General features: G+C 43.1%; 1 protein-coding gene across 1 annotated transcript in view; it reads left to right on the top strand.

The window, feature by feature from the left end:
- The window catches only part of LOC144679590 (transcriptional activator GLI3-like), a 410,012-nt gene that overhangs the window by 368,995 nt on the left and 15,883 nt on the right, over window positions 1–25,134 (top strand). The window contains exons 11-13 of the mRNA XM_078540127.1: window positions 7,199–7,348; window positions 17,516–17,680; window positions 23,762–24,031. Coding sequence (XP_078396253.1) covers window positions 7,199–7,348; window positions 17,516–17,680; window positions 23,762–24,031 — 585 coding nt within the window. The remainder of the gene's footprint in view (window positions 1–7,198; window positions 7,349–17,515; window positions 17,681–23,761; window positions 24,032–25,134) is intronic.

The following is a 25,134-nucleotide window of genomic DNA, read 5'->3' on the forward strand; positions in this document are numbered from 1 at the left end:
TTGTGCTTTAGACTCTACAGGTAAAGGGAATTTTAAAAGATGTAGAGCAATTAAACTAGAAGAAAAAAATAAGAAGCATGAGAGTAAAACTTTAGAGCAGTAGGGTAGAGTGTGTGACACAAGTCAGAATTCTTTAGACAAATGCATGGAATATAACGAACAAATTGAATGAATTGCAGGCACAAATTGCACTTGGAGGGTATGGCATGAAAGCCATTACATGGCCACAAGATGTCAGATTGTGATCTAAATATACAAGATTATAAGGATTATAGGAGAGGTAGGGGAAATGGTAATGTGGGGGAGGCGTAACCTTAGTGATTGAGGATATTTTTTTATTCGTTCATGTGGGCGTTGCTGGCTGGGACAGCATTTATTGCTCATCCTTAATTGCCCATGAAAACTGAGTGGCTTGCTAGGCATTGTAAGTCTGGAGCTACATGTAGACATAAGGATGGCAGATCTCTTTCCCTAAAGGACATTAGTGAACCAGACAATCGACAATGGTTTCATGGTCATCATTAGACTTTTAATTCCAGATTTTTTTACTTTCAAATTTCACCATCTGCTGGAGCATTACCTGGATTACCATCCCTGCAGCATTACCCTGGGTATCTGGAGTACTAGTCCAGTGACAATACCACTAAGCCACCACCTCCCCTAAATGAAATCACTTTAATGGTAAGAGAGGATATAATGAAAGGCAAGTAGGTATTGGAGACTTTATGGTTAAAATTAATAGAAACAATTTAAAACTCTAGTGCGTGTAGCAGATGTGAAGTGGTAGAATGTATAACTGTAGAGATTAGACAACATGTAGCAAAGACAGAATGGTTTTAATAAAGGATTCTGACTTCCACATAGATTTGGATAAGCAGACTAACAATGTCAGAAAGATAGTGAATTTCTTGAATGTGTCCAGGATAGTTTTGTGCAGCAATATGCCTTAGAACCAGTCAGGGGCATGCCATTTTAAATTTAATGATTAGTAATGAGCCAGGTTTAGTTAACAGCCTAAAGGTGTGTGATCATATATTCATTAGTGAACATAATATGATCAAGTTCAGAGTAGTGTTTGAAAGGAAGAAACATGGAAACAGGTAATAAGATTTTAGATGTAGGTAAGGCTGACTTCAATGGGATGAGTCAGACTATTCACAGTAAACTGGGAAAATCTGTTAATAGGCAAAGCAACAAATCATGAAGGGATTATCTTATGAGGAAAGGTTGAGCAGGTTGGGTCTATACCCATTGGAGTTTAAAATAATGAAGGGTGATCTTACTGAAACATATAAGACCCTGAGTGGACTTGACAGGGTGGATGATTAGAGAACGTTTCCCCCTGTGGGAGAGTCTAGAATCAGGGGACACAGTTTAAAAATTAGGGGTCTCCCATTTAAGACTGAGCTGAAAAAGTTGCTAAAGTCATTAGTATGTGGAATTTTCTTCCCCAGAGAGCAGTGGAGGCAGGGTCATTGAATTTATTCAAGGCTGAGTTAGATAAATTTTTGATGGACAAAGGAATCAAGGGTTATTGGGGGGCAGGGTGCAGGTGGGGGCAGACAAAAAAGTGGAGTTCAGGCCACAATCAGATCAGCCATGATCTTATCGAATGACGGAACAGGCTTGAGGGACTGAATGGCCTGCTCTTGCTCCCAATTCTTGTGTTCTTGACTCACCAAAATTAACATTAGCAAATGAATAGTAATTAAGAAAATAATAATACTAAAAAGTGACAAGACCCCAGGACCAGATGGTTTCTATCCCAGGTTTTAAAGTAAATAGGTAAGAACATTGCACATGCCCTAACTGTTCAAGAACTGTTTCTTTAGGTCAGAAAATTGCACAGGCCACACCGCTATTTAAGAAAGGTGAGAGAGGGAAAGCAAGGAATTATAGGCTAGTTAGCCTGCCATCTGTTGTCAGAAAATTCTAGATTCTGTAAGGATAGGGTTACCGAACACCTTGAAAACTTTCAGCTGATCAGAGAGAGCCAGTTTCAATTTGTAAAGGGTTGGTCATGCCTGATAAATCTATTTGAATGTTTTGAAGAAGTAAATAAATAATGGACAGGATAATGTCTATGGGTGTTATTTATATGGACTTCCAGTAGGCATTTGATAGAGCCCCTTACAAGAGATTGTTAGCTGAAGTTGAAGCTCATTAGCTGAAGTTGAAGTTGAAACTGAAGGCATATTATTGACCTAGTTAGAAAATTGGCTGTGTGGGGGAGACCGCTAGTCGCATCTTGCCAATTAGATTACCTGCCATAATCCCTACTCTCTGTCCCCTGCCACTAAGATCTGTGTTAGGCTCTCAACTACTCACCATATTTATTAATGAGCTGGTTGATGGAATAAAGTTGCTGATGACCCAAAGATAGTGGCATTTTAAGCAGTCTTGATGAAAACATAAAGTTACAGAGATATTGATATCAATAGATTCGGGCAAGACTGGGTCAATTGGATTTCAACTTGGGCAAATACAAGGTCATTCATTTGGGACCTAAAAAGGATAGAAGAGTGTAATTTCTAAATGGTGAAAAGCTGGAATCAGTAGGGGGCTAAAGAGATTTGGGGGACTAGTTACACAAATCATTAAAACGTCATGAACAGATACAGAAAATAATCAAAAAGGCTAATGGAATGCTTTATATCAAATACACCAGATGAAGCCATGCTGCATCTATACAAAGCCCTTGTTAGATCACTCCTGGAATGATGAGAGCAGTTCTGGATGTATTAGCCTGGATTGCCATGAAGTCATGAGACTCAGTGAACCTTTAAAAATGACAGGCGGGATCTGGATGCAGAAGTCCTGCCCCTATTTCCAATAAATCCCATTTTTGCTGGTAGGGGAAAAGGCACATGCATGATTCCCATGAGGGAAACCCAAACTGAGCAAGGTCATTTGAATTCAGTGCTGAGTTCAAGCAGATCTCATTTTTGCTGTAGCGAGGACTTTACCCCTCAGTGTAGGAGTCACACGTTTTTAGAATGAATGTAAATACTCTTGGAAGGGTAGATAAGGCCTGTAGAACTGTCATGATGTGAAGTTATTTAAATCCCCAGCTCCTTAAAAATTAAAAAAAAGGTTGCCTGTGCCCATGAGAGTTGAAAAGCCAATAGCTGTTTGTTGCCATTTCCCCAAGGGCTATTATTATGCCATTATGAATGCTTGGCTGCTTTCCATAAGCTATAATTATCTCGGCAAGACAGTCCCAAGTTCACAGTTTGATTGACAGCTCAGAGAGGTGTTTAAAGGATTGTCTTTGATGTGGGGTTATGAGAAGAAGTTTGTTTTTAGAAGGAATTAATCACTTGAGGAGATTTGAAAGTTTTAAATGGACTTTCATGAATGGGAAGGTTTTTTTTGCCATAGTGAAGATTGTAATAGATATTTAGATCTTCATTTCATTCCATCTCAACATTGCTCCTGGGGTCTGTCCATCTTGAATACTGGGTGACTTGGCATGCAGAGCTTAAGGGCCAAGGGTGTTGGCTGGGTTGGCAAGATTTGGTATTACATTGGCATGGGGCTATAAAGGACCATGGGGTGTGTGGGGGCATGGGTTAACATTAGTTTGGCATAGGAACATGGAGATGGCATGGGGAGTGGATGGGGATGGTGAGGGGTGAGGGCTAGAGGACCTAAAATTTAACAAAATGACTGGGACAAAGTCCCAGAGAACTGAGGCGTGCCATTTAACCAGCCTGCGTGCCATATGGGGGGAGTTTCTCCCGAGGCAGGTGGGGTGAGCCTGGAAATTTCCCGACTCATGCTACCTGCCCCGGGAGCGAAAATCTGGGCCATTGACCTTGGGGATGGAGTTCAGTGTGGATTTATCAATATGATCCCTGGACTTCAAGGGTTAAATTACAAGAGGGATTACACAAACCAGAGTTGTATTCCCTTGAATTTAAGGGGTAAACTGATCAAAGCTTGCAAGGTATTAAGGGACAAAAACAGAAAATGCTGGAAGAGCTCAGCAAGATTAGCAGCATCTGTGGAGAGAGACATAGAGTTAACGTTTTGAGTCCGTATGACCCTTCTTCATCGAAGCAGATAGAGTAGATAGAAACTATTTCTGCTGGTTGGGGAGTCTTAGACTAGGGGGCATATTCCAAAAGTTAGAGCAAGATCTTTCAGGAGTGAAATTAGGAAACATTTCTACATGTAAAGGCTGGTCGAAGTTTGGAACTCTCTTCCTCAAATGGCAATTGATGTCAGATCAGTTGTTACCTTTAAATCTGAGATTGACAGATTTTTGTTATCCAAAGGCATGTAGGGATATGGGGCACAGATGAATATATGGAGTTAGACAAATCATAGAATCTAATTTTTGTTTTTTGAAAGGGCTTTTCCCCTTAAGGAGGTACCTTACAGAGGTAATCTGGTATTTTCATACATTGAAATCTCAACTATGAAGATGCTGCATGATTTATGACCTATTGCTGAAGTATTGAAAATATCCTGAATCTGAAGCTAACATTGGCAAGTGCAGGTTTTTGGAGAATGAAGATGCAAAGGATGTGCAGTGAAAAGCCATAGAATTTGAATTAATGTCCCCTACCTGGACTGGCCTGATATCTCACATCTCATGGAAATATCATACATAAGGTAAATAATTTCACATAATAAGAATTAGATGAGAGCATGTTACATGTCAATCACACGGCGAAGCAACTTATGGTTTGGTTCCAACAAGAGGCTTGAGGTCCTTTTCCTCTCCACAATCATAGCTACATCTCCTCGACAATTTAAAGTTTTAAGATTAAAAATAATTGGCAAAGAGCCTGGTGGGAGAAGAGGATCTTTTTTAATGCAGATATTTGTTATCATCTGGAATGTACTGTCTCAAAGTTTGGTGGAAGCAGATGTAATAGTAACTTCCAAAAGGGAATTGGATAAATTCTTGAAAAGGGAAACATTTGCAGGGCTGTGGGAAAAGAGCAGCTGAGTGGGATTAACTAGTTAGTTCTTTCAAAGAGCTAGCACAGGCATAATAGGCTGAACAGCCTCCTGTGCTGTAAGATTCTATTACTCAATTCTGTAACAAACACAAAGTAATTTGTGGAAATCCACCATCAGATGTGGTACAAAATTATTTTTAATTTATCAGTTTTGTTTCATTGTAGGTATTGTTCATGCAAAATCACAACCAACAGATTACATAGGATATATAGCAGAGAAACAAACCATTCGGCCCAACCAGTCAATGGTGGTGTTTGTGTTCCACTGAAGCCTCCTCCTAACTTTTTGCTCTAATGCTACCATTGTAACCATCTATTCCCTTCTCCTACAAATGTTTGTCTAGCTTCCCCTTAAATGCATCTATACTATTAACTTCAGCCACTCCCTCTGGTAGAGTTCCACATTCTTGCCACTTTTGGCAAAGAAGCTTCTTAGAATTCCCTGTTGGATTTCTTGGTGACTACCATAGATGTCGGCGTATAAGTTGACCTTTGAAGCTTTGAAAAATCCCTCCAAAAATGGAGTTGACTTATACACTGAGAATGGATGTGGGTGGTTGCCATCTTTGTCCTTCATCACACAAGGTCTGCTTTGTGTGGGCGGCTCTTGAACTCAGCACTCATCTTCACCACACCGCCTTTATCACTAGCTTGATCCCTTGCACCCAGCTATGAGGTGCCAGTAAGTAAAACATCCATTAGTGGTGGGAAAAATTGAGTCTGACTACTAATGCGAGTGTAGTCTGATGTGGCTGAGAAGGTAGGGGCGTAGTGGGTTCAGTTTATATGCTGAGTATATGCAAAAACATGATTTTTGGGGCCGTCATCTTATATGCTGGGTCACCTTGTATGCCGCGATTTACGGTACCTTATATTGATGGCCTCTAGTTATGCTCTTCCCCACAAAAGGAAATATTCTGTCTATATCCAGTGTATCAAAATAGCAGCAGTAGAAGCAGGCGAAGGAATTCAGTTCAATCTGTAGTTATAAAACTGATGAAGCTGGCAAATATTCAGATGAGGTTATAAAGCATTGGACAACTGAGCACAACTGGCCTTTCTTTATTGTCAATGAGTGCGCTGAAACCATTCCATAGGCTAAGAAAATGACAAAAGGAATCACTGTCATAAAGAACCCTGTCTGTTTACCATGGGGGTGTTTGGCGTGACATTGTTTCTAACACTTCTTAATGCTTCTTAATTGTGGTTTCACTTTTGTTTTCATGGCAACATTCTTAACGTGTCGACCACCACTTGGCATCCCCTGGTTAAAAAAAAATGCACAATGGGGCAAAATGTGACCAAAATTAGGTGTTTTTAAAGGTGCAGCTATAGAAAATCCACTCAGAAAGCCTCGGATTTACTTCTTCCTTTTCACTTACAAAAGTGAAACAAATGAGCCCTCTTCTGGTGCCATTACAGTACTGCAAGCACTCCTATCATTTCTGGTGATGCTCTGTAAGAAATAGCAAGCGTTTTCCCAACCTCTGATTCAACAATATATCACTCAGGCAATTAACGTAGAAGTGCTTTTTTTTAATAGCAATCTGTTCATTGATGGCATGAATGAGAACCTTGACAGATTTTCATGATACTAAACCATACATAAAACTGATGCTTTCATTGAAAAAAATCAACTGAACATTTCTAGTAATTTGGATATCTTCCCTTAAGGTGCTTTCTTGCAATAATTACAGTGCACTGTGGGAGTAGAAATTCCACATGGTTTCCCCGATCTCTGGCTAAACCTTGGTGGAATATTGGTATAATTCCCAGAGAAATGGCACAAACAGCCATTGATGCCAGTTCTGCAGTTTTACAGCTGAAGTTACAGTGGACGATCGGAACAACCCTCGAGGAGGTGCTCTAAACTAAAATAGTGGTGAATTATTCGATAATTTGAATTAAGCAACTTTGAATTAAGAGGAGTAGGCTACAAGTGTTTGATATACTTTGAATTTATTTACAGAATTTTATCCCAGTATGTAAGAGTTTGTGATATCTTGGCTGGACAAAAACACTGATGCATACACATGGAGTTCTAGTGCCCAGCTGAACTGCTTTATTGTGGTTCTTGGTTTATATACATACATAGACAATAGCCACAAGAGGGTGCTATAACAATTTACAGATCCCAGTGTGTAGGACATTGTTAATCAATTTTTGTTTGTGGATGAGGTAACATGTTGTGTATTGATACTTTGTCTTTTTATTTCCCAATCCAGCACATCAATAACGACCACATCCATGGAGAGAAGAAAGAGTTTGTGTGCCGATGGCAGGACTGCTCTCGAGAACAGAAGCCATTTAAAGCCCAGTACATGCTTGTGGTGCATATGAGGCGACATACAGGGGAAAAGCCACACAAGTGCACTGTGAGTCTCTTCCTGTTCGTTGCCTTGCTGTTTACTTGCTAAAGCTTGCTGTCCTGTTTGGAGGAAATGATCATCACATTTAAACGCTTAAGCAAATGCATTTTAATCCTTGTACTCTTCGAGCTTTTATTTCATAACTGCCTAGCACCAATGAAACAAACTTGGTGTATCTTTTTCCTTGATTTACTTCAGGAACAATGAGTAACTTCTTGCACATTTCTGTCACTTTAGACCGGGTAGAGCCCTGGTCCACAGCTCCTCCACTGGCTTAAACATCTACTGCTTTTATCATCACTGTACTGCTGTGCTGCATTGCCTACAGAATACACTGCAGCAAATTGCCAAGGCTTCTTTGACAGCACCTCCCAAACCTGTAACTCCCACCACCTAGAAGGACAAGGACTGCAGGTGTGTGAGAACACGACCACCTCCAAATTCCCTTCCAAGTCTGACCATCCAAAATTGGACGTTTTTTCATTGTTGATGGATGAAAATCTTGGAGCTCCCTACCTCACAGCATTATGGAGATGCCTTCACCACACAGAATACAATGGTTTAAGTATACCCATTGTTGCGTTCTCAAAGGGCAGCTGGAGATGGGCAATAAGAGCCTATGTAGTGATTTATGTGGTACCACTCAGTCAGAGACCCATTGCAGCACAAAGGAGGCCATGGATGCCATGTACAATTTGACTAGCCAATATATCAAGTTCACGATGGATCAGACTAGTCAGGCCGAGAGGACAGTCAGCTTTGGGGCCTTGCCTGGATTTCCCCAGGTGCAGGGGACCATTGGCTGTACACATGTGACAATCAAGGCTCCCTCAGAGCAGCCAGGTGGCTTTATGAACAGAAAGGTGTTTCATTTCCTGAATATTCAAGCAGTCTGTGACCACCCTAAGCAGTTGATGTCCGGTATATCCCCCACTCTACCATTACCACTAAGCCAGGGGATCAACCCTGGTTCAATGAAGAGTGCGGGACAGTAGGCCAGGAGCAGCACCAGACATACCTAAAAGTAAAATGTCAACCTGGTGAAGCTACAACACAGGACTACTTGCATGCCAAACTGCATAAGCAGCAAGTGATAGGCAGCGTAAGCAATTCCACAACCAATGGATCAGATCTAAGCTCTGCAGTCCTGCCACATCCAGTCATGAATGGTGGTGGACAAGTAAACAACTCAATGGTGGAGGAGACTCCACAAATATCCCCATCCTTAATGATGGGGGAGCCCAGCATATCAGTGCGAAAGATAAGACTGAAGCAGTCACAACAACCTTCAACCAGAAGTGCCGAGTGGATGATCCATCTTGGCCTCCTCCAGAGGTCCCCAGCATCACAGATGCCAGTCTTCAGCCAATTCAATTCACTCCACATGATATCAAGAAACAGCTGAAGGCACTGGATACTGCAAAGGCTATGGGCCCTGACAATATTCCAGCAATAGTACTGAAGACTTGTGCTCTAGAACTTTCCGCACCCCTGTACCAGTACAGATATAACACTGGCATCTATCTGGCAATGTGGAAAATTACCCAGTTTTGTCCTGTACACAAAAAGCAGGACAAATCCAACCCGGCCAATCACTGCCCCATCAGGCACTTATTTAGTAATAACCTGTTCACTGATGCTCAGTTTGGGTTCCACCAGGGCTACTCAGCTCCTGACCTCATACAGTTTTGGTTCAAACATGGACAAAAGAGCTGAACCCCTGAGGTGAGGTGAGAGCGACTGGCCTTGACTTCAAGGCAGCAGTTGATCGAGTGTGATATCAAGGAGCCCTAGCAAAACTGGAGTCAATGGGAATCAGGAGGAAAACTTTCCACTGGTTGGAGTCATACCTAGCACAAAGGAAGATGGTTGCGATTGCTGGAGGTCAATCATCTCAGTTTCAGGACATCGCTGCAGGCATTTCTCAGAGTAATATCCTCGGCCCAACCATCTTCAGCTGCTTCATCAATGACTTTCCTTCCATTGTAAGATCAGAAGTGGGGATGTTCGCTGATGATAGCGCAAAGTTCAGCACCATTCGTGACTCCTGTCAGCAGTCCATGTCCAAATGCAGAAAGACCTGATCAATATCCAGGCTTGACGAGTGTCAAGTAACATTGACGCTACACAAACGACCATCTTCAACAAGAGAGAATCTAACCATCCTCCCTTGACATTCAATGGCGTTACCATCACTGAATCCCCCACTACCTACTTCCTGGGGGTTACCATTGACCAGAAATTGAACTGGACTAGCCATATAAATACTGTGGCTACAAGAGCAGGTCAGAGGCTAGGAATCATGTAGCGAGTAACTCACCTCCTGACTCCCCAGAGCTTGTCCACCATCTACAAGGCACAAGTCAGGAGTGTGATGGATTACTCTCCAATTGCCTGGATGAGTGCAGCTCATCGAGAATATTCAAAGCTTGACACCATACAGGACAAAGCAGCCTGTTTGATTGGCACCACATCCACAAACATTCACTCCCTCCACCACTGACACACAGTAGCAGCAGTGTGTACCATCTACAAGATGCACTGCAGGAACTCACCAAGCCTCCTTAGATAGCACCTTCCAAACCCATGACCACTACCAAACAGAAGGACAAGGGCAGCAGACAGATGGGAACACCACCACCTGGAAGTTGCCCTCCAAGCCATACAACATCCTGACTTGGAACTATACGCCTGCTCCTTCACTGTTGCTAGGTCAAAATCCTGGAACTCCCTCCCCAACAGCACAGTGGGTGTACCTGATCCACATGGACTGCAGCTGTTCAAGAAGGCAGCTCACCACCACTTCCTCGAGGGCGATTAGGGATGGACCATAAATGCTGGCCCAGCCAGCGGCGCTCACATCCCATGAATGAATTTAAAAGAAAGGTTTCCAGGAAGCTGCACAGCTCCTACATCCTTAGACAGCCCCAGTTGCCTTAGCTGTTCAGGACACCAAAATGCCATTGTGGCCGGATACTGGGGGGCAAAGGGTATCCACTGAAAACATGGCTTCTGATCCCTGGAAGCAACCCCAACACACAAGCAGGGGACAGGTACCACCCGCTGTCATATGATTACAAGGTCCACCTTCCAGCAGGCCATTGACCTTGTGAGGATGAGGTTTAGATGCCTCGATAGATCTGGGGGAAACCCTGCAACACACACCCTCAAGGTCATCCCACGTCATCGCCATCTGCCGCACATTGCACAACCTGACACCCCAGAGAGGAGTAGTGCTGGGCCCGGAGGAAGACACTGAGCAAACAGTATCCTCAGAGGAGGGAGATGAGCATGAGACCCCTCGACAGCTACCAGCTGATGAAGATGGTGCCAGCGGCCATACTCACTGGGCAGTGACATGTGGCAGGGAGACTTGCAACTCTTTGATCAGGAGAGGCTTCAGTTGAAGTCAGGTACAAGGGGCAATGAAGCAAGAAGTTCTTGCTGACCTTTCCAAAGAGACCCTTAGTCTCCCTCTGTATCTGTGAGCACTGTGTGCCAAGGCCTTCTGTTAACACAGATGGTCATGAGGTGCTCACCTTTACAAACCATCCATATATGACCGTCCATATATTTGATTCCACTCTGCCCACTGCCAATGGATGAACAAAAATAAATACGTGTGTTATACATTGCGTGTCAAGATCTTTAATTCTTGTAAAACATTAACATCTTCTGCATTTAACAAATAATTACGACCCAGTGAAATGGCAAGTGCTTGTCCATGCATTTACACACTTGCTTATGTTTATTTCTGTGGGGTGCACTTCCTGCGCCAGGACTTGATGTGGAGATAGGCTGCTGCCTTTCCTGCGACAGGGTATGAGATGGCCATGGCTTGAGCCCTCTGGATGCCTGAGCCCTACTGGGTCCTGGAATATTTGGGGCCACCTGTACCTATGCAGGGGCTGCCTCAGTCTTCAGAACAACCTGCAGCATTTGTGTCACCATCAAAGGACCTGAGGATCTGCATTCAGCAATCAAAGCACCTTGAGAGGAGCCCCAGTTGCTTTCAGCCTGCCCCTCCTCATAACTTTCAGGGCCCATGTGCACTCCTGTAGTTGCCTGCAGCGTGTTCACCTCCTGGCAATGGGAGATGCATAGCTGGCCCATCTTGCCCACCCATTGCTCCATACATCTCATGTTTGAGGCCATGCAATGGAGGCTCCTGGGCAACCGCCCCACATCTATTCAATTCTATGGTCTATGTGTCTCCATGATGTCACTCACCACTCTCACAATGGCTGACGCCATGTATTCACATGCCAGAAATATGAAGCCACTCATGGCATGGATGGACTCCACCATCGCTTGCGCATGGAGACTGCCCTGCCTCTAACAGATGTTCACCCATTTCATACTACTGCTGAAGTACTTGTTGCTCTGCTGATGACACCCGAGGCTCAGCATCTGCATGAAGCTGAGCCTCACGGGGCCTCTCCTCACTCCTCTGAAGGGAAGTGGCAGCAGTTGTCACTGCCTCTGTTACCTCCTCCTGCCTGTCTATGCAGTGCTTGCCAGACTGTGCCACCCATTCTACATGTGCTACAAAGCCCATGTGAGTGTTTCTACATTGGAAGTGGATGCACTGGAATGAAGTGATGCGGGGCCTTGAGATGCTGTTGTATCCTCTGGGTTTTCCAGTGTATCAGGAGTCCTCATCTCTTCCTCTGTCTGCTGTTGTACATGCTGGAGAGTCATGATTTAAGTGAAACAGCTCCTCCTCCACCATTCCCCAGTGCCTACCCATGATCAGGAACTTCAGTTATATTAAAGGCCCACACTGGCACCAAACCTCTCAAATGGTCGAGGGATCAATGGACACAACCGTTGCTTTACTAACTCTCCATTACTTCCACTCCTGCCTCACCCTCAGCAACAGGCTGCCCCGCCATAACCTATCTAATTTCCATGGCCGCCTTCTCCATCGGTGTCACCACAGCAACGAATGGCACTCCACCTCCCATGTGTTGGCACTCCTTGGCATTATGAGTGCGCTTACTCTGCAAGCACAGAAGTTTGCAAGATCATGCCTCATGGCCCAGCTGTGCTGGTTGGTCAGAGGCACTGTGAATGTGCAGCACCGAGCCACTGGAATGACATGGTGATATATCCATTCAACCATTTCTATGCAACATTCACCCTTTAATCACCATGAGGTTCAGGAGCATATGAACTCAATGTGGACGTTGGTGTTTGGTGTTGCCTCGTGCATGGGGTTACCACCTGGCTTCGCATTTCATAGATAATTAGCCATAGATATGAAGGGCCACAGGCATTTCTCTCCATTAGAGAAAGACAATTGGTTATATAGCTGAGGGGAACCAGTCCACATCAAGCATGGGGCAAGGTAAGGAGACAGGCCTCCATGAACTATCACGGCTGGTATAGGAATTGAACCCACAGTGTTGGTGTTATTCTGCTGCACACTTTAGCCATCTAACCAACTGAGCTAACCATCCCCCTGGCCTCACATTACATGGGCACCCTTTAATTCATGCTGGGCTTCCTGTTTGCAATTGTAGAAGCCGCTCACCTTTCCAGACCACATCTGGTTATTAAATCTCTCCCTGCACAGGATCCAGGTTTTTGCAACCAACCCATTGGATACTCACCATCTCTGCCACCTCCGGCCATTCCTTCTTCGTTAGGTTTGCTGGCCTCCTCCTCTCCTTTGCCTTGCTGCTCGCACTTCCAGGGAGGTGTCACTGAATCGTGGAGCGACCCTTCATGATTAAGTCATCCCTCCACAGCCTTCATCACTTGTAGCCTGTGTCCTCAGCCTGCCCGAATGCTGTAGACGTGCTTTTAAAAATGGCATCTCACAGCGAGTTGCCAGCACTATGACCCATTCGCCACCCTTCACTGGTTTGGTTTCCCCACCTGCTGCCCCTTAATTGGCTCTTCCTCATAAAATCCGTGAGGAAGCCCTGTCAGCCGCCCATTAGTGCCACCGACCTGAATATTCCACCCACGCTACCCGTCACCGCCCCCCTCCCCCGACTTCGAGTCACCCACCGAATCAGTGAAATTCAGGACAGGGAATCAAAACATTTCACCTGTAAAAGCTGATGACTAAAGTTATCTACAGGCAATTTAATAAGTCCATTCCATGTAATGAACATTGTTTCTATGCTGCTTCCTTTAACATTAACATCATCATTATTCAACAAGAAGCCTTTATGCTATAGGGTACCACTGAAGTTAGTGTAGCTTTTGTTGGCAGTAGCAGCATGTGTTTACTGAACAACCTGAAAATTACTTTGCCATAAAGTACAAAAATACTTCATTTCCATCCAAGTATGTAATAGCAAACGGATTAATGAACATTGTCACATTTGGAATGAAGCATTGCCAAAGTGATGCCAATATCCATCATTGGGTCCCTTGAACACAGGCAAGTGCACCAAGTTTGTTAAACATGACACTTTGAGGAAATGAGGCACATTAATGAAAGATTCAGCAATAACATTCCATTTGATAACGTTTTCCTGTGGCATGTTACCTTGGCCTGGATATTCTGGGATAAGGTAAAATTCAAATTATCAGTTCAATTTTTTTTCAAGGTAATGGCCCATTGGTTTCCCAGGGAAAGCAAATGTACGTATGAGAGTCAACTGCTGCAGTGGAAATTTGGGGAGCTTGACTGTTAACTACATTGTTTCCACACTACAAGGAGGTCACCCTTCATTTTGTGCAGATAAAGAATGGACGAACTTACATTTATATGACATCTTTTACATCCTCAGGATGTCTCAGAGTACTTCACAGCCAATTAATTCTTTTGAACCATGGTGACTGTGGTCGTATGGGCAAATGCAGCATTCAGGGCGGAATCTTGTTGAGGTATCAGGGGTCTTGCCAGATGGATGGAGAGCTGGCAAAAGACCCGTGCTGCCTCAGTTCAAGAAGGCCTACCGAACGAACCATAAGCCAATCAGGCAATGGCGCAGCCAGTGACAGGCCTTCCCCTGGATTCAAGACCCTGAGGGCTGAAGTCTCGGCCACTGAGAGCTGACAACCAATCTGAGGCCGGCAGCTCTTGTGCTCAGCAGTGCCACTGGGAAGTCCGTGACTACTGCTGGGAGGTCAGACACCAGAGTCCCAGGATCGCTGACTTACCCAGGCCATTGGAAGTAATGTGGGGGAGGGGGAGATTCATGGGGAGTTGCGGGGACAGGGGCCCAGGGGGGTCGGCAGCAAGGGCAGGGGGGGTGGTACTCAATGGGCCTCCCCCTTCCCTATGTCCAGTCCCTCGATCAGGCCCCTGAGTGCCTTTGATCGAAGGACCCCCATCACCCGGAGGTGACTAGCTGGCTGCACAGTTTTACTTGTCGTGCATGTTGCATGTCAACCAGCCCACCCACCACTGGATTAATACTACTGGTGGCAAGGTGAGGCTCTTAGGTGGTCATTAATTGGCCACTTAAGGGTCTCAGCAGGAGGTGGAGCAGCAAGGTCGACCTTGGGCCTTCACACCCATAGCTTAATTCTGGCAGAGCTGGGAAGGTGGCGAGGTTCTGCTGCACCACCATCCCATCTAATTATAGACCCTTCCCACCTCCAAGCTCATCAGCAAGAGCAGAAGATTCTGCCCTCAATATTCACACAGCAAGATCCCACAAACTGAATTAATTTAATTACCAGATAATCTATCTCCGTTTAATGATTTTGGTTGAGAGAAGTATTGGTCAGGACATTGGGAGAACAATCATGGTGTGGGATCTCTAACATTCACCTGATGAGATAGGTGGGTTCGATTTAACATCTCTTCCGAAAGATAAATAGGGATGGACAGTTACATTTTCGGCAAATTCATTTGTTATGTAATGAGTAGTTGATCAGAATTATTCAGATGTGGAAAATGATATAAAATGCATGCACTGAACATTACCCTCAAATCTGGTAGATGGAACAAAGATTATTGGTAGGGTTAGGTTTTAGAGTCCTTATCAAAATTTGGAAACAAGCTTTGGGAGGAGGGAAGGGGAAATCAGCAAAAGGTAAAAAACAAACATTGACTTGGCTAAGGCACTTTTGATATTTCTTTTGGAAAACCTCAAATATTGTCCCTTGTTTATAAAGAAGGAATTAATATCCAAGAGTGAATTTTGTGCCAGGGTATTCATTTATCAAATTGACCATGGCCTCTTTCACTTGGCATCTATCTTTTTTGTGGTATATCTCTGGTCCAGACAGGAACTAGCCCAGCTCACATTTAAAGATACACAATAAGTAAGTACTCAGTGGATAAGCTGGAAACTTGTTCCATAGATACCTTATTCTCTGGGAAAAGAAAAACCACCTTTCATCGAACTGTGTTGCGTGCTTGCATTACTTAATTGGTCCTTTCCAATTTATCCAGTTGAAGTAATTTGTCAACGTGAACACAGTCTTCTTTATTTGCTCCTGGGTTTTCACTTTCCTGAAGTAAATATAGGCTTGAAAAGCTGGATGTACCTGGAAAGCTAAAACATTTAAAACTGGAAATCAATTTCCTGCCTGAATACACCCTCTTCCTCCACTCCTGATCCCTTCTTCAAAGTTGCAACATTACCCACAAGTTGAGGGGACCAAACCTGCATGCTGTATTCTAAATGAGGCTCAACCAAGGCCTTGTCCAACATCAGAATAGATAAATAATAGCTTAATGGCATTGGTCATGAACCTTTAGAGGGCTGTGGACTGTGATAGTGAGATCTTTTCCTTTTCCACTGTATTCAGTTCTGTTCCATATGCAGTGCATTTATTATTGGGTGTCAGAGTTTGGCTCAGCAGTGGAAGACTCTTCCCTGAATCAGAAGACTGGGGGTTCAAATCTCACAGCAGAAACTTGAGCAAATAATCTAGACTTATATTTCAGTACAGTACTGAGGGATAACTGCACTATCAGAGATACTGTGTTTCAGATGAGATGTTAAACCCAGGTCCTGCTACCCTCTTAGGTGGATGTAAAAGATCCTATGGTAATATTTGAAAAGGTACAAGAACTTTCTCTCCAGTTTCCTGATGAACATTTATCCCACAACTGACATTACTAAAAACAGATTATCTGGTCATTATTACATTGCTGTTTGTTGGAGTTTGCTTTGTGCCAATTGGCTGCTAAGTTCCCTGCATTACAACAGCACATCAAAAGTACTTCAATAGTTGTAAAGCACTTTGGGAGGTCATGAGAGGTGCCATATTGTTTGTCTCTGCTTCAGTGGGCTATAGGTTCCTCTACATCTGACTGACTTGTTCTGACACAACCTAGATGTGACTGACTAAAGCTGTTGGTGCAGACCTTAATCCCACTTGGGGGGAATTAATGACAGGATGAGTTGCAGCTGCTGTTTTCACAGGACAATACCAGTGTCCAGGGGGTCTCTTCCAAAAGATAACTTCCTGGATACCAGATCAGCCAATCTGCAGGCCAAACCTATCTCAAATCCTAGGATTGAGAGCAGCTGTCATCTGTATAGCTCCATTAGACCTCTCCAAGGCTAACAGTCTCCAGACACTCTCACTTGCACCAAGTGATGCTATTAGATGCTTAATTAACAGAAGCTTTATCATATTGAAGTGTCAAAGCATCTGCCCAAACTCAGATTGTGAAGGCAATCCTTCCCTGTCTGGGGGTAAAAAAAAAGGCATGGGACACCTGGATAGAATGGCAGGCAACCTGGACTATTAATACGTTGGAAAGTCGAAATGTGCTTTACAGTACATCCAACCCCAGTATCAATACAACTCAATCATCCTGTGATTAGATAAGTCTACAGTGTAAGTAAGTAAGGCCACTGAGTCCAGAGATATCCTGGATAAATATTTCAGCAGAAGCAGAAAATGTAGCATATAGACTTAGCCACCAGAATGTGATCCTACCTACAAGTTGATTTTGTACAGAAAATTGGAACGAGTAGGCTCAACAGGCAGACTTGCTCAACCTTGGCAAAAATGCAGAATTCTCCAGAGCGCTGACAAAATCAGGTCAAACAAGTTCCTACTTAAAATCCACCAGCTGTACTCATATTTCAAATGAACATAAATTTGACATAGTTAATGGAAAACAGTTCAGACCTTAAATATTCAACATGATTTATGAATAGTTTCATTTGCATATTCTTGTATATGTAACTTTAAAAGATCCAAATGATTGCAGGTAATTTACTGCAAATTTGTCTTCTGCAGTTTGAAGGCTGCGCAAAGGCCTACTCCAGACTGGAAAACTTGAAAACACATCTGCGGTCGCACACTGGAGAAAAGCCGTATGTCTGTGAGCATGAGGGTTGTAACAAGGCATTCTCCAATGCATCTGACCGGGCAAAGCATCAGAATAGAACTCACTCAAATGAGGTAAGCTGTCATCTGACACATGTTGGCGAGTCTGCTTTAATGCGTATTACCAATTGGGCAAACAAAACTCATGATAATTATAGCTGATAGTAGAACTATGCTGCTCTGTAGCTATTTCTCTGTTCCAGCAAAATTAATACTGTGGGTCAGAACTGCATAGGTTTTTCCCAATAATGTGACCAGTGCTTTCACAATGTGACTTAACACATGTTTCGAAATAACGTAGCTAGCAACAAATTTTTTCGCCCAAGTCTGAAGTGGTTGTAATTCTAATAACCCAATGAACAAATATTGCAGAGCAATACTTAGTGAGCATCATTATGGCAGACCTGTTTCCTTGCTCATCTTTAGTCAACATTCCAGTGCAATGTTAAGAAGAAGGTGATGTGTTCATAGGGTCACATGATCTGCAACAGCACAGAATTAGGCTAATCAGCCCAACTAGCCCCTGCCAGCATATATGCTCCATTCAAACCTCCTCCCATCTTTCCTCATCTCAGTCTATCATCATAACCCTCTATTCCCTTCTCCCTCTAGCTTCCCCTTGAACGCATCTACACTTTTCGCTTCAACCACTCCCTGTGGTAGCGAGTTCCACATTCTTATCTCTCTTAAAGAAGGGTAAAGAAGTTTCTGAATTCCCTATTGGATTTCTCGATAACTATCTTATATCGATGGCCTCTAGTTATGCTCTTCCCCATAACGGAAACATTCTTTCTGTACCCACTCTGTCAAAACCTTTCATAATTTTAAAGACCTCTATTAGGTCATCCCTCAGCTTTCATTTAAGGAGAGAAAAGAGACTCAGCCTGCTAATCCTTTCCTGGTATGCATACCCACACATTTCTGGTATCATCCTTGTAAATCTACCCTGCACTCTTTCCTGTGCCTGTATATTTTTTTTTATAGTGACTAAAACTGCACGCAGTACTGTAAGTGTGGTCTAACCAACGTTCAATACAGATTTATTATAGCCCCCCTACTTTGCAATTCTATCCCTATAGAAATAAAACTAGTGCTTGGTTTGCTTTTTTGATGCTGTTACTAACCTGTGGCGCAATGTTCAGTAAGTGGTCTATTTGTACTCCATAATTGCTTTGTTCCTCTACCCCACTTGGACTTACACCTTCTAAGTATTATGTAACCTCCCTATTTTTCCTACCAAAATGTACTACCTCACATTCATCTGTTGTTGAACTTCACTTGCCAATTGTTTGCCCATTCTGCAAGTTTATTAATATCCTCCAGTAATTTGTGTTTACTATTCCACCCACCCTAATTTGGTGTCATCTGCAAACTTAGAAATTGTGTTTTTGATTCCAAAGTCTAAATCATTGATTTACATTTTGAACGTCAGTGCTCCCAGCTCTGATTCTTGTGGAACACCGTTTCTCACCTTCAGCCACTCTGCATAACTACTCTTTACTTCCATTCTCTGCATTCCGTCTTGAAACCAGCTAGCAATCCATTCTGCTACTTATCCCCTGACCCTGCATCCTATGATTTTATTGCATAGTCTATTATCAAAGACCTTTTGAAAATTCAGATAAATTACATCTACTTCAATAAAGTTGGCCAAGCAAGATTTTTCCTTTTGAAATACATACTTCGTACTTCGTTATTCATTATTATATTTCTCATTTCTAGGTGTTTTTCTGTCCTTTCCTTTAGTAGGGATTCCATTATTTTCCTACCACCGATTCCCTGGCTTTGCTCTATCCCCCTCCTTAAGTACGCAGTGCATGTTTTACTAACAAATTATTAGATATATATAGTAATGTCTCTGTTATCTCTTCCCTAGATTCTTTTAAAATGCGTGGATATAATCCATCCGGGGCTTTATCTTCTTTAAGTTTGATTAGTTTTTTTTTTATTCATGGGATGTGGGCATCGCTGGCCAGGCCAGCATTTATTGCCCATCCCTAATTGTCCAGACCAGGTAAGGACAGCAGATTTCCTTCTCAAAAAATCATTACTGGACAAGATGGGGCAATGACAATTGGCAATGGTTTCGTGGTGATCATCAGACTTTTATTTAATTCAAATTTCACCATTTGCCACAGTGGGATTTGAATCTGGGTTCCCCTGAGCATTACCCTGGGTCTCTGGTTAATAGCCCAGTGACAATACCACTATGCCACTGCCTCCCCATGAAGCCCACTAGTGCTTAGCTTGTTTTTCCTTCTAGAGGAATACATTTTCTCCTGCACTCTGTTGAACACTGTTTTAAATGTTTCCCATTGTTTTTCTACATCGTTGTTTGCCAATATTGTTGCCCATTTTATTTTCCCAAGTTCTATTCTCAGCCCCTCAAAATCAGCCTTTCTTCAATCTATTAATTTGGTTTTTGTCATATTTTTATCTTCTGTATCACCATCTTAAAGTGTGTCATTCTAAGGTCAGGGTTGCCTAGATGTTACCCTACTTTTACTTCTGTTCTGCTTCATTCCCCATTACTAGATCCAATAGCAAATCTTTCCTTCTTGGGCATTTTACATTTGGGTTAGAAGGAGTCCTGCACCACATTGTAGAAACTCCATTCCTTTATCCCCTTTCTTCTGTATAATTAATATTAGGGTAGTTGAAATTCCCCCATGATTATTATTCTTATGTCTTTACTCAATTCCCTACTTTGTCTTCATATTTCTTCCTCCACTTTCCTTTCACTATTAGGTGCAAAATACAAATATAAAATATAAACCTGTTATAGTGGCCTGTAGACTACACCTTATTAGTTAGTGATTGATGTTTTACAATCTTTTATCTCTATCCATATGGATTCTATTTTTATCTTGCTGATAGATGCATCCCTCTTTTCTATTGCCATTATGTTATCATGAACAAATTCAGCTATTCCACGTCCCCATTTTCCCTTGCTAACCTTTCTAAATATGTTATACCCTGCAATGTTTAATTCTCAGACCTGATTTTTTCATAGCCATGTCTCAGTAATCCCTACTATGACTGGTTCCTCCCAACACATGATTGTCTCCAGCTCCCCTGTTTCATTCCGGGCATACTGTGCTTTGCTGGACAAACGGCTTAACTCATTTTTAATAAAGATTTTGTCTCACCTTATGTTTAACCATTGTTTTTTTAGAGCCCTGTTATAGAATCATAGGGGAGAATTTTATTGGCTACTGGGAGGCGGGATCACGTCGGGGTGGGGGTTGGTAAAATTATGGGGAGCCAGGTCAGATTGGCTCCCTGACACGGTCCCACCATCGGGGCATTTTATTGTTGGTGGGTCCAGCATCCAATAGGATTCCTGCCACAAGGAGGTGGGAAACAAATTTAAATCTTGAAATGATCCATTAATGGCCATTTTACCAGGTCGGCGGCATTTTTGCCGACAGCAGATCGACCTCCCGGCTGCATAGGGAGACCGCCAGTTGAAAGCAGGCAGCCTTCCAACAGCAGCCCAGGGTGTAAATGTTTTGTCATTAAAAAAGGGGACTGGGGCTGGGGCAGGGAAGGCAGTCCACACAGCAATGAGGTCAGAGGGGTTTCTCTTCATTGATATAGCTTTAAAGTTTTTAAAATGTTTCTTCAACTGACCTCGTACAGGCCCCAGCAGTGGCCACTGCACCTGATGGTGCTGCTGACCTGCGAACCCTGTGATTCTGCTGGCAGCTCTAAAGGATGGGTGGCCATCCTGCACAGGACAGCAAACCTGGCGGAAGGTTATTCAAGAACTGGCACCGGTAAAATTGAGGTGCAAGTCCTGCTGCCCTCCTGAGATTTGAGGCCCAGATGTGCACTTGATGTCAGGGCCCTGCCTTGAAAGGTAAAATTCTGTCTGAGGAGCCATTACAGTCAATGTCGGCTGTCTGTAGAGCAGTCCAGTCAGCCCAATTCCTCCACTCTATCCCCATCGCCCTGTTTATTTCCCTCAAGTGAATATCCAATTTCTTTTTGAAATTATTTATACTCTCCATTTCCACCAGCATTGTATGCACCAAGTTCCAGGTCATTACCACTCGCTGTGTAAAAAAAATTTCTTCCTCATATCCTCCCTGGATCTTGTACCCAAAACCTGACGCCCGTGTCCCCTCGTCCTTGTGCCATTAACTAATGGGAACCTTATCTAAACTTGTCATAATCTTGCACATCTCTATCAGATCTCCCCTCAATCTCCTTTGCTCCAGGAAGAGCAACCCTCACTTCTCAAACCTAACCTTATTGCTAAAATTTCTCATCCCGGGAACCATTCTGGTAAATCTCCTTTTCACCCTCTCAAGGGTTTTTTCATCTTCCCTAAAGGGTGGTGACCAGAAGTGCACACAATAATCTAGTTGTGACCTAACCAGAACTTTATACAGGTTCAACTTATCTTCCCTACTTTTGTACTCAATACATCCATTTATGAAGCTCAAGATCCTATATGCTTTGCTAACTGCTCTCTCAGTATGTCCTGCCACCTTCAAAGATCAATGAACATGAATCCCCAGATCCCTCTATCACTGTACACTCTTTAGAACTGTGTCATTTAATCGATATTGCCTAATTGTAGATTAGAATTAATGGGAAAGAAGGGCACCAACACTGCCTGATGGTAGTTTTATGTAGACTGTTTCTTGATCCCTAAAACTTGACGTCTGTCCCAGGTCTGACGTCAAGTGTGAATAAGGATAGGTTGAAATTTACAGACACGTTTTTTTAAAAATAAAGTTTATTTAGTTTGGGTCTCTCTCGTGACCTGACAGTCTGAGAACAATTTAGATGAAGTGTTCCAGAGCTGGGTGATTCTAATACGCACACAGATCCTTTATATAAGTTTCAAAAAGTATGCTTCAGATGCATTTCTTTTTCCGTTATACCAGCCATCACCTATAATAGGCAATTCATTCACATGAACATGCCCGCAATAAGCGGTGGGAACTGTATTCCGTGCTCAGAATCCAATTAATCTTATGGATATTTTTAAATACGTGCTGATTAAGTCTATTTCAGCCTCTTTGATGTCATTCTGTTTGAAGTTTCTGCTGTCCTATATGTTCCCTGATCTTTGAAAGAAGGAAAATAGTGCGTGCCTTGGTTCAGTGCTAGCACTGTCACGTCAGAACCAGATGTTTGTAATTTCAAATCCCATTCCAGAGATTTGAGCACAAAATCTGGGTGACATCTTAGTGCAGTACTGAGATGGTGCTCCTTTCCAGATGAAACAAAAAATTGAGGCTGTGTCTGTCCTCTCAGGCCGATGTAAAAGATCTCGTGACACTATTTGAAGGAGAGCAAGTGAGTTCTTCTCAGGGTCCTGACCAACATTTAACCCTCAAATAACATCACTTAAAATGGATGATTTGATCATTAATTTTATTGCTCTTTGTGGTGCACATATTGGCTGCTATGTTTCCCACTTTAGAATAATGACTGCACTTCACAAATACTTAACTGGTTTTAATGTAATTTGGCACATCATCAAATTGTGAGAGGTGCTATAGAAATGCAAGTTATTTCTCCTTTGAGTGTTTTGTGAGTGCTTATCCAGACACCGTGTTGAAAACAGTGGAACAATTGAAATCTCCTGCCGGACTCCTCATCCTCAATTATAACATTAACAAAGATAACAAGTAGTTTGATAAAATATTTGCCTTTTATACTGTTGCAAATAAAACGTCCAGTCCCTTCTGTATGATAAAAATGCATAAAATATAAATTGCTCATTACAAATAGCCAAAAGAACCAGAGGTGACATGATACACATTAAGTTATGCTCAGAAATGCACACCCTGAAAGGGTGGTGGAAGCATATTCAATAATAACTTTTGGAGAAAATTGGATATGTACTTCGAAGGGAAAAATTTGCAGAGCTATGGGGAAAGAACAGGATAGTGGGACTAATTGACTAGCTCCTTCAAAGAACTGGCATAGGCACGATGGGCCAAATGACGGCATCCTGTGCTGCATGATTCTATGATTCTAATAATGAACTTTCAGCAAAAAAAAATGTAGAAATGTCAGACCTACCTCTCAGGGCTTGAAAAGGAACGTGTAATGTCAAGTTTGCTTCTCTGTCAACTTGCTTTGACCTATCATTTTAATGCTTTTTATTCTGACTATTATCAATTTTTTTTTCAGAAACCTTACGTTTGTAAAATTCCTGGCTGCACAAAGCGTTATACTGATCCCAGTTCCCTCCGAAAACATGTCAAAACAGTTCATGGCCCTGAGGCTCACATCACAAAGAAACAGCGGGGAGACATCCACCCAAGACCACCACCACCCAGGGACCCAGGCAGCAACTCCCAGTCCAAATCACCTGGGCAGCAACAGGCTGAGCTAAACAATACTACCTCAAAGCGGGAAGAATGTCTCCAAGTTAAGGCCATAAAGACAGAGAAACCAATGGTATGTCATTATTTTCAAAATCAATTATGACATTCATTACACCAAGTTTAAAGCATCTTCTTTCCAGATTTTTTTGCCCTCTCGCCCTAAAGGTGCCTACCCTTAATCTGTTCCATGGGTAATGGCAGACATCTGGTACTCCATTCAAGCAAACGTTCTCCATGTGTAAACCTAAACTAAACATGATTGTCGACGGGCTTATTCGATTGTGGCAGACAACAGAGTCTTATTTTATCGACTGCCAGATTCCCATTCAAAAATCTTTTCCAGCAGGTGCTGAATAATAATCACGTGTGAAAATCTTGGCCAATATTTTTTTCCATTGCTCGAGCCCAGGCTACTGAGATCAGTTGCACCAGTTGTATTTTTCATGACCTCCCGCATGAACCTCGGTTCAAACCTGTAATCAAATTTAGGAGCACAGTCAGTAAGAATAACCCCATAACCTGCTACCCTTAGAAGCAGCTAAGTGGGATCTTCAGGTTTCTATGCCTTAGGCCTGGATTTGGTTCCCAAGACAGGAATATTCCTGACTCTGAAAACTCAACTCGGGAGGAAGTTGAAAAAGGGAGAAAGCCCAAGATATTCTAATTTTTGTTCCGGGTGGGGGGGCATATGTTAACAGGAGTTGGGCCCGCCACCCCGGAAACTGCAGAGTCAGCCACAGGGCCTGCTGGGTGTGGAGGTGGCCTGTGAGAAAGGCCAGCCTCGATGCTCCATAAGAAAAGGAATGAAACAAAATCACCCTCTTGCCCTCACCCCTCAGACCCCCTCACCTCCCACACACTCCCCATGCCCCATCCATGTCAACTCAAGCCCCCACCCACCACCAGTGGCCCCCTTACCCTCCATGCCAACCTACACCCCTCCACCCAACCTCTGTGGCTCCTCATACCTTCCATGCCAACCTATGACCTCCACCCACTCCCAATGGCCTCTCATACTCTCTGTGCCAAACTAGGCCCTGTACCTACCCCCATGGCCCTTTATAACCACTATTCCAACTTAGTACCAACCATGTTGCCCACCACACTTTGCCCTTACATCTTCCGTGGCAACTCACCAGGTATCTACCGTAGGTAGATCTCAGGATCCATGCTGAG

Source organism: Cetorhinus maximus, chromosome 4, assembly GCF_964194155.1.
Source record: "Cetorhinus maximus chromosome 4, sCetMax3.hap1.1, whole genome shotgun sequence".
In the NCBI taxonomy this organism is placed as follows: domain Eukaryota; kingdom Metazoa; phylum Chordata; class Chondrichthyes; order Lamniformes; family Cetorhinidae; genus Cetorhinus; species Cetorhinus maximus.